Source organism: Natator depressus, chromosome 10, assembly GCF_965152275.1.
Source record: "Natator depressus isolate rNatDep1 chromosome 10, rNatDep2.hap1, whole genome shotgun sequence".
NCBI lineage: Eukaryota > Metazoa > Chordata > Testudines > Cheloniidae > Natator > Natator depressus.
The window spans coordinates 31,909,391-31,921,571 of record NC_134243.1 but is presented as its reverse complement, the minus strand read 5'-3'; the positions used below and the strand labels follow the sequence as shown (position 1 = coordinate 31,921,571).

At 47.7% G+C, this 12,181-nt stretch overlaps 1 protein-coding gene and 1 pseudogene across 2 annotated transcripts in view; one reads left to right on the top strand and one right to left on the bottom strand.

The window, feature by feature from the left end:
* Positions 1–12,181, top strand: part of FAM234A (family with sequence similarity 234 member A) — a 58,960-nt gene that overhangs the window by 24,042 nt on the left and 22,737 nt on the right. Inside the window, exons 1-4 of one of the 2 annotated variants that reach the window (XM_074965641.1) lie at positions 2,695–3,130; positions 8,055–8,360; positions 9,562–9,678; positions 10,087–10,275. In XM_074965641.1, coding sequence (XP_074821742.1) covers positions 8,072–8,360; positions 9,562–9,678; positions 10,087–10,275 — 595 coding nt within the window. In that variant the 5' untranslated portion in view covers positions 2,695–3,130; positions 8,055–8,071. Of the gene's footprint in view, positions 1–2,694; positions 3,131–8,054; positions 8,361–9,561; positions 9,679–10,086; positions 10,276–12,181 lie in introns of those variants that run through there. The other variant, XM_074965640.1, reaches the window with a different exon arrangement.
* On the bottom strand, positions 4,786–5,345 carry LOC141994436 (DNA-directed RNA polymerase II subunit RPB4 pseudogene; annotated as a pseudogene).

Sequence of the window (12,181 nt, the reverse complement as noted above, 5' to 3'; positions counted from 1 at the left end):
TTAATTGTAAACATTTTAGTGATTTAAATGGCATGTTTCATTCATATTTACATCACAGGAGTGCAGCTGCAGCAGAGGGTAGAGTAAAATCCCACAGTGGTGAGTGCATGTGTCTTCTGACTGCAACACTGGCAACCTACCCTGTTGTATGGAAAGCATACGCTGTTGTGTGCTGATATTTGAAAATTGGGCATTCCCTAGCAAAAGGTAGGGCCATCAGAGGTTGCTTTGCAGGTTCCATTCCATGCTCTTCACTTTGACCTGTGACTGATTCTAATCTTTTTATTTCCACTGAAAAGAAGAATAGTCTTAGAAGTTTGAAGGTGGTCAGTTTGTAATGTGGACTAAATATGTGTGTGAAATCCTAGACTGGGAACCAGTTCCTTAGCAGTATTGCCTGGAAGCCCTCCTTGGGATGTCTGGATTTGTTGGTGCCTGTCCCACCCATTGTGCCATGGTCTGTGCAGTTGCCATCGTGTCACTACCCACAGGAGAAGAAGCGTACGTGCAGTAGGGGATCTTATGACTGCAAGGCCATGGAACTTTCCTCTTCCGTGCCTGCACCACTTGGACTAGTCTGGGGCTCCTCTGGGCTGAGAGACTACTTTAGGATATAAAGTGGTGACAGTCCAACAGCTGTTCGTTCAAGCTTTTGGTACATATTACTTGCTGTGACTCCAAAGTATAACATGTAAATTATTTTTCAAATAAGGAATCACTTTTCAGCAATGAGTCTGAGTCAGTGGGAGTTAAGATGCTGATTACACAGCTGAGTTTAATTACATAATTGCATACTTAACCAGATTTGAACACCTGTTTTGGATTAATTTAACAAATGGGAGTAACCTGTGTTCTATACTACTGTCAGAGAAAACATCAGCTGCTAAAAGACCAGAGAAAACATCTGAAAGTGGAGCTATTTTTTATTTGGAGACAAAGGAAAACTAATTACCAGATTTCTTTGTGATTCAAAGAACAAACAGTTTGGGGTAGGGCTGGGCTGTTCTTTGCCATTTTCAGGGTCTGAGCTTTCCAGTTGCATTTGAATCACCTGCAGACTGGATTTCCGAATGGACACTCCAACCCTCCCTTTACTCCAGTGGTGTGAGGCCAGGTCTGCACGACAGACCTATATCAGTATAACTGTGTCACTCAGGGGTGTGGATTATTCACATGCCTGAGCCACATAGTTATACCTACCTAACCCAACCCCCCACCCAATGTAGACAGCGCGAGGTCGGCAGGAAAGCTTTTCCCGTCGGCACAGCTACCGCCTCTTAGGGAAGTGGATTTACTACGCCAATGGGAGAAGCTCTCCCATCAGTGTAGGAGCATCTTCAGTAAAGGACTAGAGCAGCGCAGCTGCATCATTGTAGTGCTGTATGTGAAGATGAGCCCTTAGCCCTGGTCTGCACTACAGAATTACTTCAGCATAACTATCAGAGGGGTAGCCGTGTTAGTCTGGATCTGTAAAAGCGGCAAAGAGTCCTGTGGCACCTTATAGACTAAAAGACGTATTGGAGCATAAGCTTTCGTGGGTGAATACCCACTTCGTCGGATGCATGAATGATCCACACCCCTGAGCGACGTAGTTATACCAATATAAGTCTGTAGCGTAAAGCAGGACTCGCATCTACGCGCTGGTGTAGACAGCACTGTGTCGGCAGGAGAGCGCTCTCTCATTGGCTTAGAGCAGGGGTTGGCAACCTATGGCACGCGTGCCAAAGACGGCACACGAGCCAATTTTTAATGGCACGCTGCTGCCTGCCGGGTCCCAGCCGCTGGCCCCGCTCAGCCTGCTGCCAAACCCGGGCTGAGCGGGGCCGGTGGCCGGGACCCCGGCAGGCAGCAGCGTGCCATTAAAAATCCTGCCCGCCCCGGCCTGCTCTTCTTCACCCTGCCGCCGCAAGGGGGTGCGGGGGGGTGGAGAAGCTTGGTCCTGCTGGCCACTGCTGCAGGGCAGGCAAGCTCCCCCTCCCCTGCCTCTTCCCCCAGTGTGCTGGGTTCCTGCCCCTCCTCCTCTCCCTCCCTGCGGCCAATCAGCTGATGGCCCTTGTGAGGGAGAGGGAGAAGTAGAGCATCTTCACTAGAAGCACTACAGCAGTGCAGCTGCAAATCTGTAGTGTAGACCTGCTTTGAGTACTGCCCAAATAGAGAAACAAATGCTGTGGGTCATGTTTTTGAGTTAGTCATTGTTGCAAATGAAGGGAAATTTGCTGAGATTGTCAGTATAATTACACCTGAATTTATTACCCTTGTCCACCTTTAATGACTTTGAAGTGATTTGCATCGCATTATAAAAATAACTTCTCACGGAAAGGTTTGAGGCGTTGTCGTCATCACCAAACCAAGTCCAGTGGAGAATCCACTTTCCTGCTATTGTGGTAGGATAGAGGGAGTGTTTAATTATTTTTATTAGGGGTGATGAGTGCATTCTATTGTATGTCAGAAGGTGCTCTAGCTTTATAGGTGGAGCATAAAGGTACAGCTCCTAGTACAGAAATGCTGGGCTGAGCTACCCTGGGGCTTCCAGTTGATGCTTAATGTAGCAATGAGCAGCACTACTTGGATGCTCAGCCTTTGGCTAGGGAATCATCCCAAGAACCTGTCGTGGTGCTCAGGGCTCCCTTCATGGTGCTTACCAGTGCCATATTGCCTGTATTGCCAGGACCTCCTGCTACAAGAACTAAATGATACCTGGTTCACTTGCTCAGCCAGATGGTCAAGGAGGAGAAAGCAAAATGGCCAAATCTGAGTGGGAAATCTATATGCAAGACCATTCCTTCCTCTGTTCCGTTCCTAGTTGGAATGCTTCCTAGCATTGACTCGTCCCATGTCAAGTTTCTGGCCAGCAGAGCTGGTGGATGTGCAGCACCAAGTGTCACAAGGAAGCAAGTTGCGTCCGCCATAGGATTGCCAGGCGTCTGGTTTTTGAACAGAACACCCAGTTGAAAAGTTAAAAGTCCGGTCGGAGACGCAGCAGGGACCCGGGGCTAAGACAGACTCTCACGGTTCCTGGCCAATGGGACCTGCTTACCTGGCACTCAGGGCGCGGGCAGCGCACGGAGCCTCCTGGCCGCCCATGCGCCTACGGGTGCAGGGACATAGCAGCTGCTTCCTGGGAGCTACGGTAAGTGCTGCTGGGACCCCATGTTCCCTCCCACACCCCAACCCTATGCCCCAGTCCAGAGCCCCCTCCTGTACCCTAAACCCCTCATCCCTGGCCCTACCCCAGAACCTACACCCTAGCCGGAGGCTGCACACCCCCTGCATCCCAACCCCCTGCTCCAGCCCAGAGCCCTCTCCCACACCCTAATCCCCTCATTTCTGGCCCCACCTGGAGCCTGCACCCCCAGTCCAGAGACCATAGCCCTCTGCATCCAAACCCCTGATCTCCAACCTCACCCCAGAGCCTGCACCCCCAGCTGCAGCTCACACACCCCTTTCACACCCCAACCCTCTGCCTCAGACCAGTGAAAGTGAGTGAGGGTGAGGGAGAGCCAGTGACAGAGGGAGGGGGGGATGGAGTGAGAGGGGGCAGAGCCTCAGAGAAGGGGCGGGGCCTCGGGGAAGGAGCGTGGCAGGAGTGTTTGGTTTTGTTCGATTAGAAAGTTGGCAACCCTAGTCCACCACCCAGATTTCTCTGACTTCTGGGCCACGTTGATTTACTAGATGTAGACAGGGTCTGTGGAGCAGAGGTCTCTAGAAAAAGGTAAGGTTTTTAAATTATTGCTGACTTTTGTGGTGATACGGAGGCAGTTATATCTGCTGGAGTTCTATTCTTGTACAAAATTGATGTTCTTTAAAAAAAAATTGCCTGGGATTTATGCTGCTTAAAACACATTTGTTTAAATCTAGCGAAATGTAGTAGGTGGATGGGTGAGCTGGCCAGTCTGATTCCCTTTATGAGTCACCTACCGGCTGTCCACATGAGATCCTGCCACTGGCTCTGGTAGCACCATGGTTTTCTCAGTGCTCTCATTCCTGTGCTTCAAGGCCCTTTGTTTTCGGTCACCACTTTGCAGTCTCCCCGTTCCCCTATGGCTCTTATGGGGGTAGAAAGGGAGTGGTAAGCTGTCTCCACCTCAGACAAACAGTTTGCTTCCAGAAACACTGGAGTTGTGTCAGGTTTCATTAGGTCTTCCCGTGCTCAGGTGTGCTTGTCTTTTTGTTTGTACCCACTTTACTTTGCTAGTTTGGATAAAATGGAACCCAGATGCAAACAGCCCCTGAACAACCTGGCCTTCTCAATTCTCCTTTTCTTTAATCAGATATTTGAAGCTGCTATATCCACCTTTTATCTGGGATTTTCCATTGCAGGGCTAGGCATCATTTTATGCCATACCATTAAGCGCATAGGATTCTTACTACTCACCATTGCCAGATGGAAAAAATGCAGCATAAGAGTTGATCCAGCTCTGACGGAGGAAGCAGTTCTGTTCATGCAGTATCTGCTCCAAAGGACCTGTGGCCTCAGGCCGTAATGACCATGTGTGTTTCCTTTTAACACTGAAGTGTGGCTGAGAGAGCGCGCGCGCGTGTGTGTGTATATCTCTCTCTCTCTCTCTCTCTCTCTCTCTCTCTCTCTCTCTGGCTGCTGAATCTTGCCCACATGCTCAGGGTCTAACGGATCACCATATTTGGAGAGTTGGGGGAAACAGGTACCGAAACCACCTAGACAGGAGTTTACAAGATTCCATGGCTCTCGCCGCAAATGAGTCTTTGTCAAGTTTACACTATTCAACAAGTCAAAGAGTGGTCCCCAGTTTAAACGTGTCTGTGCGGGACCCAAGGCTGAAGTACTGTGCATCAAGAACTCTCTTTACGCTGTTCTGGAGCTAGCTAGATTGGACTGGTGTGCACAGAAACATTTGAAATTCTCTGATCTTTCTTTTCATAATAAGGGTTGGTAATTAGCCCTAGTCCTGGAAGCTTCTTTTGGTCTGAATGTCATCAAGAATCTGCTGTAGCTCCTCGTCTTCAAACCGGCCCTCTAGGCTGGGAATCAAAGCCTTGGCCTCCTCAGCTGTCTCAGGACACAAATTAGCCAAACATGCCAATTCAAATTTATGGAGCTTTTTCTAGAGCAACAAACTGTGGACGCTGGCAATGGTCTCCCAGTTTTAGAAGCGGCTGAAGCAAGCCGTGTAGTTCAGAGTTTTCATGAAGACTTCCGAAAGCTCCTGCTCATCCTCAGCACTCTCATTCTGTTTACGATGCTCAAGAAGCATGTGCACTTCTGAATTTAGAAGCGTCTCAGCAGTTTCAAATTCTTTGGGGAAGACGAGCTGCGAGGCATCCTCCTCCACATCCGTGACCCGGGCCTCACTGCCTCCGGCCGCCATCGCTTCAGCTGGCACCGGCTTCCCCTCTGGAAGCGAAGGCCGCCGCGAGCCCCCGCCCTCCTCCTGCCTCGCGGCTGCGCGCCCAGAGCCTGCTTTTCCGAGGCTCCTGCCAGGCGGTGCCGATGGGCAGAGCGGATGCAGCCTGATGAGAGAGCCGGCGTCTCCCTCCCACCCTTCCCCCAGGCCAGGCTGAGGGGGGCCAGGCCCCAGTTTGGGTCCAGGGCAAAAAGGTCCCTCAGCGTGTGTGGTGCAGCCTAGCCCCGGCCGTCATCTGGTGGGTGGTAGGCCCGGGCCCCTCAGGACTGGGCTGGTCCAGTTAGGAAGGAATTTTGTCCCTGGTCAGATTGGCAGAGACCCTGGAGGGGTTTCACCTTCCTCTGCAGCTTGGTGCATGGGTCACTTGCTGGTTTAAACTAGTGTGAATGATGGATTCTCTAACTTGAAGTTTTTAAATCATGATTTGAGGCCTTGAGTAACTCAGCCAGAGGTTATGCATAAGGCTATGATTCTGTCATGGAGGTCAAAGATTCCATGATTTTAAGAGACGTTTTTGTGTTCTTGAAAATTCCAATGGAAGTGTTAGATTTGAGAGAAAACGAGAAATCACTTATTTCCTTTAATATTTGCAGTACAGCACGTGTCAAAAATCCCATTTCTTGCACCATTGTTGCCAGGCCTGCGTTAAGGGGTAGCAAGCAGGGCAATTGCCTGGGGCCCCAAGCCACAGGGGGCCCTGCGAAGCAAGGTTACAGATGGCAGGACTCGGGCATTAGCTCCGGGTGGTGGGGCTCGGGCTTCAGCTTTGTGCACATTTCCATGATTTATTGTTTATTGCCTGCATCCTGTCTACGGCTTTTAATAAAAAAATACCCGTGCCAAAATCATAGCCTTAGTCATACGTCTATTACAGGAGTGGGTGGGTGAGGTTCTGTGGCCTGCAATGGGCAGGATGTCAGACGAAATGATCATAATGGTCCCTTCTGATCTTAAAGTCTATGAGATCTGCTGCTGAGACTCCTGGAGAGGTAAATTATTCAGTCAGAATTTGGGCATGTGACTGTTCAGGGCATGGCTCCGGAAAATTGGCTTTGTCATCATGTTTATTGGCTCTTAAATAATCTTTTATGACAAGCTGTCATGCAGCTTTTGTCCAAGGCCATTGGAACATTGTATTTTTCATTCTTTGCTTCTCTTTTCCCTAACAGTTTAATGAGGCCTGAAAACTAACCTGGTGTAAAGTTGATTTTTATGATGATTGTAGGTTTTAAGCTCTGGGTTTCTGTAACATGCCTGATTTATTTAAAGCTGCTATTTGTGGCTTTTAGAATAAATTAACCAGCAAACCAACCTGATTATTTGCTTACGTGACACATGAGCTGTACTGGGCTCATGAATGTGACTTGGTTTTAGCAGACATAGAAACAAAAGGTGCTTTGGTAGACCCAAAGAAAGGCGTTTACCCAGCTAATTTTTGTCTGTATCTACTATTTTTCATTTATTTCCCTTATGATCCTCACTTTTTGCTGAGGGTTGGGACTTGCTTATCAGAGTCATGGGATTGTGAACTCACAAGATAGGAAGCTCACAAGTAAGGGTCTAGTGCTCTTCAGGTCCTGCACTTTGCAGTGCAGACATAAAGCCAGGCATTCCCTTCGCTCCCTGGAGCGAGAGTGGTAATGCCATCAAGGCACTGCCTGCTCTCTTCTGCCATGTGTAAAAGAGAGGCTTTCAGTAAAGCTGTCCAACTAACAGGGTGCTAGTTATACATTATTTGCTGATTGCCAGGAAGAAAGTAATGTCTTTGACAAATACTGTTTGACTATCTATAAAACTGGATGAATAAGGGAGAAAATTAATGCCTGAGTAATTTATTCAACTGCTGATAGAAAAGCATCACAAATATTACTTGGCTGACTCTAGTTTAAGCTCCTTCTTTTCATTTTATTCTGGGAAGGAGTCTTCATCCCTAGATGCTGCAGTGCGTTAACCCACCCTATTGCTTTCCTGCCTGAGGCTGGAACTGGTGTGTAGCAGTGTCGGGTGCACTTTGGTTTCTCAGAGACGGGGGTTAATGGGTTTGTTTAGCTCCTGTGTAGAATGTCTCCATGTTTGCTTTTCTCTCTCTTAAGGAAACTCCTGTTAGTCCATTACACTAGGGAATGACTTTCTGATTTGTGTCAGCATATGAAGCTCACAGTCTCCCTCCACCTATATGGTCCTGGGATTCTACTGAAATCTATCTTAAACGGCAAGGATCAGTGTGCCAATGAAAGAAGCTTTCAGTGCATGCTTTTCCCCAAAGGTGACCTACAGACCAGGTCAGGGTCCTCCAGTCTAGAATACTGAAGAGCTTGTGGCCCTTCTTTATCTTCCCTATTCCAGCTGTATTCAGCCTGAGAACTGATTTTTTGCAGGTGAATGTCAACAGAGCTATATATCTTCATCCACATTTTCTCCCCTTCTTGCAGCGTGGGAATCTTCTAATACCGGTTGTTGTTTCCTGTTTCACATGAAGCTGTGCTGAGGCCAGGTGATATTATTTGCTTAGCTCCTATTTAACACCTAGAGGGTTTTTTTCCTGCTGTGCCATTGTTAATAACTCAGTGCTTTCCAATCCGAAGCTCTGAGGTAGTGACTGAATATTCTGTACCTTGCTTTGTTTGATCTATTCCAAAGTCTATTGTAACACCGTCCTTTTTGTTACTTCAGGTGACACAAATTGTCTGATGAATTCTGATGAGTATCCTGTGATGGATAACAAGAACTTGGAAGCAGAGATCCACCCTCTGAAGAATGAGGATGGGAAAGCTCCAGATAACCATGAGAACTGTGCAGAAAAAGAAGCTCTCTGCAGGAAGCCCACCCGCTTGTCTCAGCTCTCCCGATGGCGCACTGCTGCCTTCTTCCTTTCATTATTCCTGTGCCTGATTGTGGTGTTTGCCTTTTCGTTCATCATCCCGTGTCCAGTGAGGCCTGTTTCACAAAGGACGTGGAACAGGAAATATGACCGTGCGGGTGAGTCTGATGTACTAAACGGTATTTCTAAACGCTCATTTCCCTGTGCTCATCATAGTCAGGATTGTAGAACCCTGGCCAAGGTGTGGCCTCAGTCTAGGGCCTGCAGGGACGTTGCCCATGAGAGTGCGAGCTGCAGGTATCCCAGGTCTTGATATGCAGTGGCCCCCTATCTTAATTGGAGTGGCCTTCTGGTAGGTGTTTGAAATCTTTTATACACAGGCAAATTAGTGCTGCCCTCAAGCACTAGAAAGGTAGCAGATTGGCCCTCGGGTGGGCAAAGCTTGAGAGGATGTTTTTACAGAATTGCCCTTTATTGTGGTTGAACTTTAACTTAAAATGTTCTTTAAGTGCCTTTGACCTGAGTCTTAAGAGCAGTATCGGGGTCCTGCCTCCATCAGAAATGAGTACCTCTATCTTACCGTCATTGGATTAGTGAAGGGAGAGAATCGTGTCTTGTAAATTACTCTCACACTTAATTCCGAAGAAAAATGTCCTTTTACTGAGCTCTTCTGTGAAAAGCTAGGTAGAGCTCCACTGCATGCCAGACCTTTGACACTACATCCTGCTCTCCTCACAGTTTACTTTGCCACTTTAATCCTCCTCCTTCAGTTTAAGGGGAGGAGCAGTTCTTCCGTCTTGTGTGTTCCTAGCGTAACAAATCATGGCCACAATTCACAGATATCACGCACATCAGCAGGGGATCAAATCCAGTGCTTCCGTATAAACACTGGCCTCTACCCTTTGCGCTAAAGGAGAGCTCCATTGACTGAGAGCTAGTACTAGGCTGTTATATCCGCAAGTGCCAGCCATTAGAGAGAGACAATTGCATGACCAAATCAGTGTATTTCATTAGCACACTTTCAGAGATTATCAAATTCTCAACCGTTTGACTCCCCTAACTGCATAAGATTTCCTAATATTTACTGTTGGATACAACTGTTGTTGTATTTTTATGGTAGCTCCTAGGGATCCTGATCCTAGACCAGAGATCCCCCTGTGCTAGGCTCTGTTCAAACACTAGTATAAATGAAGTGCTAATCTATCTTGGCATTGCTTTCCCAAAGAAAAAGGAAGGGGGCAGCAATCGTGCTTTTAAGAAAATGCATTTTCCTCCAGTTTACCTGCGTTGTCACTGTACCCTTCAATCCTGTTGATCCAAGCGCTGCTCTCTAGCATCCGGTTTGTGATCTCTCTGCAGTGACCTACAAGTTTCTGGCTGTAGAAGATGTGAACGAAGACAAAGTACAAGATGTTATCTTCGTTTTCAAAGATACCAATGGCAGCAGCAGTTTTAACAGATCCTGCTCAGATGAAGGTAATTGTGACTCTAAGCAGGAACAGACAGAGGCATAGTGGTATGGGGTGTGCTTTCTCTTTTAGTGCTGGTTAGTAATGCTGTGATGACAGAGACCCCTTGGGTGGATGGAGTTGTCCTCACCAGAGATGAGGAATAAATCTCCCAAGGAGCTAGCATTCGATGTCTGTGCAGCACGTGTCTAGCCCCGCTGCTATCTTTGAGTCCCGAAGCAGGAACCACTATTCACCAAGCCAGGAGAAAAAGGGAGAATTGAGAGAGACAGTGTGAATGTGAAGGGGAAACATTAGCACTGGCCATGTGGGAACAGGAGGTGGGGGGACAAGTTACCCCACTGAACTGGTTGTATACACGGACAGGTAGAGGGGAGGACAGTACTCTTCCCTCTGCAATGTGTTCTTTCTTCAGGCCTTTCTGCTCCATGTGCCTTTGTTGCTGCTGTCTCGGGCACCAACGGCAGCACGCTCTGGGAGAGGCCTGTCACCGAAGACCTCCTGTGGATGGAGTGCGCCATTGGGCAGCTGGGTGGGGCTCAGTCCCCGGGCTGTCTTGTCATTGGGAACCCAGAGTTACTAACTGCAATCAACCCTCACACAGGTAGGCTAAGGGGCAGAACTTTACTGAACCACAGGGGATTCACACCTCTGCTATTGCTTTTCATCCCTTCTGTCCCCTGGCAGTAGGGAACCCTGATGGTCTGCTGGCTTATGAATAAGGTACAGACTAATGCAAGGTATTTCATCAGCGTGAAAACATAGCAAATGCATCCACGTTGCAAACATCACTAAGGCTGTGAGAAGCCAACATGTCCCCAGCCAATTCAGTTCTGAAGCTGCCATTTCGTCTTGCTGTGTGTTTTGGGTACTGTCTGTGCTGCAGTCCCTCACATCCCTCTGCAGTGCTCAGATATGCTGAGGGGAAATGGGAAGAAACTTTCAGCCCTAGCTGGGAATGTTTCTCATGGGGATTGTGTGCCTCAAAGATGAGGAGAAGAAATGTTCAGTTGCTTATATACCAATGCTAGGAGTCCAGGTAGCAAGCAAAAACAATTGGGAATTTTCATTGAGGAGAAATGTGATATAATTGGCATTCCTGAAACCTGATGGGATGATTCACATGATTGGAATGTTAAAATCACTGCTTATCACCTGTTCAAGAAGGACCAAGTGGTTAAAATAAGAGTGTGTAGCGGGGCACTCTGCATTAGACACCATTACCTGTTTTAGATTTATTGGGAACTCAGAAGTGCAGGGACTTGAATGTACATGGATCAATGCGCCGACTAACAAAGCCCAGAAGGATGAATGGTGGGGCTCTGTTACAAACCCCCAAATCAAACCAGAGAAGAGGATGAGGTACTCCCAAAACACTGATCTGTAATGTGTTAAGACAGAAATTGTGTTGTTTTGAGGGACCTTAATTTGGGGGATGCATGCTGGGGGTCTTCTGCAGCCTGTAGGAAAAACATCATTAGAGTGTCTTAAAATGATAGAAGATAATTTTCTAACACAAAGGGTATTGCCTCCAACATTGGGGAACTCTCGTTTGGATGGGTAAAGATGAGTATGCCACTGGAATGGAAGTTGGCAATTGCCTAGGCCAAGGGTAAACAAGGAATGTTTTGCCTGTATAGCTATACCAGTATTCTGCGTATACGATAGCTGTCCTGGTATACTGTACTGGCAGAGTGCTCCTAGTGTGGATGCAGCTTATACCACCAAAGCAGCTCTTTCACCTTTATAGCTTAATCCAACCAATGGTGTGCCAATATTTAAAAAAAAAAAAGCCAGCTGGATTATGAGAGTAATGAGGCTGGTTAGCCTGGATATCAATCCCAGGCAAAATAATGGAACAGCTGAGATGGGATTTCATTAATAAGGAGTTTAGGGACGGGAATATAATGAAGCCATATTGACTGGCATCAATGCATAGCTGTAATATACCAAATACTTCGTAAGAGGTTTTTCTTAGTATTGCATGACATTCTGATTAGCATTGTACAGTATCAGTAAAGAACACATTAAATGGATTGACCAGCAGTTTTCAAAAAGCAGCTGTCAATGGGGAATCCTCTCTGAATGGGGGTGTTTCTAGTGAGGCTCGGCAATGACCACCACCAGTGCAGGTAAACCAGTGGTTCTCAATCTAATTACCATTGTGGGCCGGATATGCAGCTCTCTCTATGTTTTGTGGGCCGCATCCACACACAATATATATACTACATGTATGGTCCCTTGGGCTGCAACTGTATGATGAGTGGGCCACAGGCTGAGAACCCCCGAGATAGACAGATGCTCTAGATCTCTTTAAGCTAGCGCACTAAAAATAACAGTGTGGCCACAGTGGCAAAGGCGGCGGCAGCTTGGGCCAGCCACTCGAGTGTGCACCCAGGGGGCTGGGCGGGTTTGTACTAAGGTGGCTGGCCCAAGCTGCTGCCTGTGCCATTGTGGCCACACTGCTCTTTTCAGCGTGCTAGCTCAAGCAGGCAGGGCTTAACCCAAGT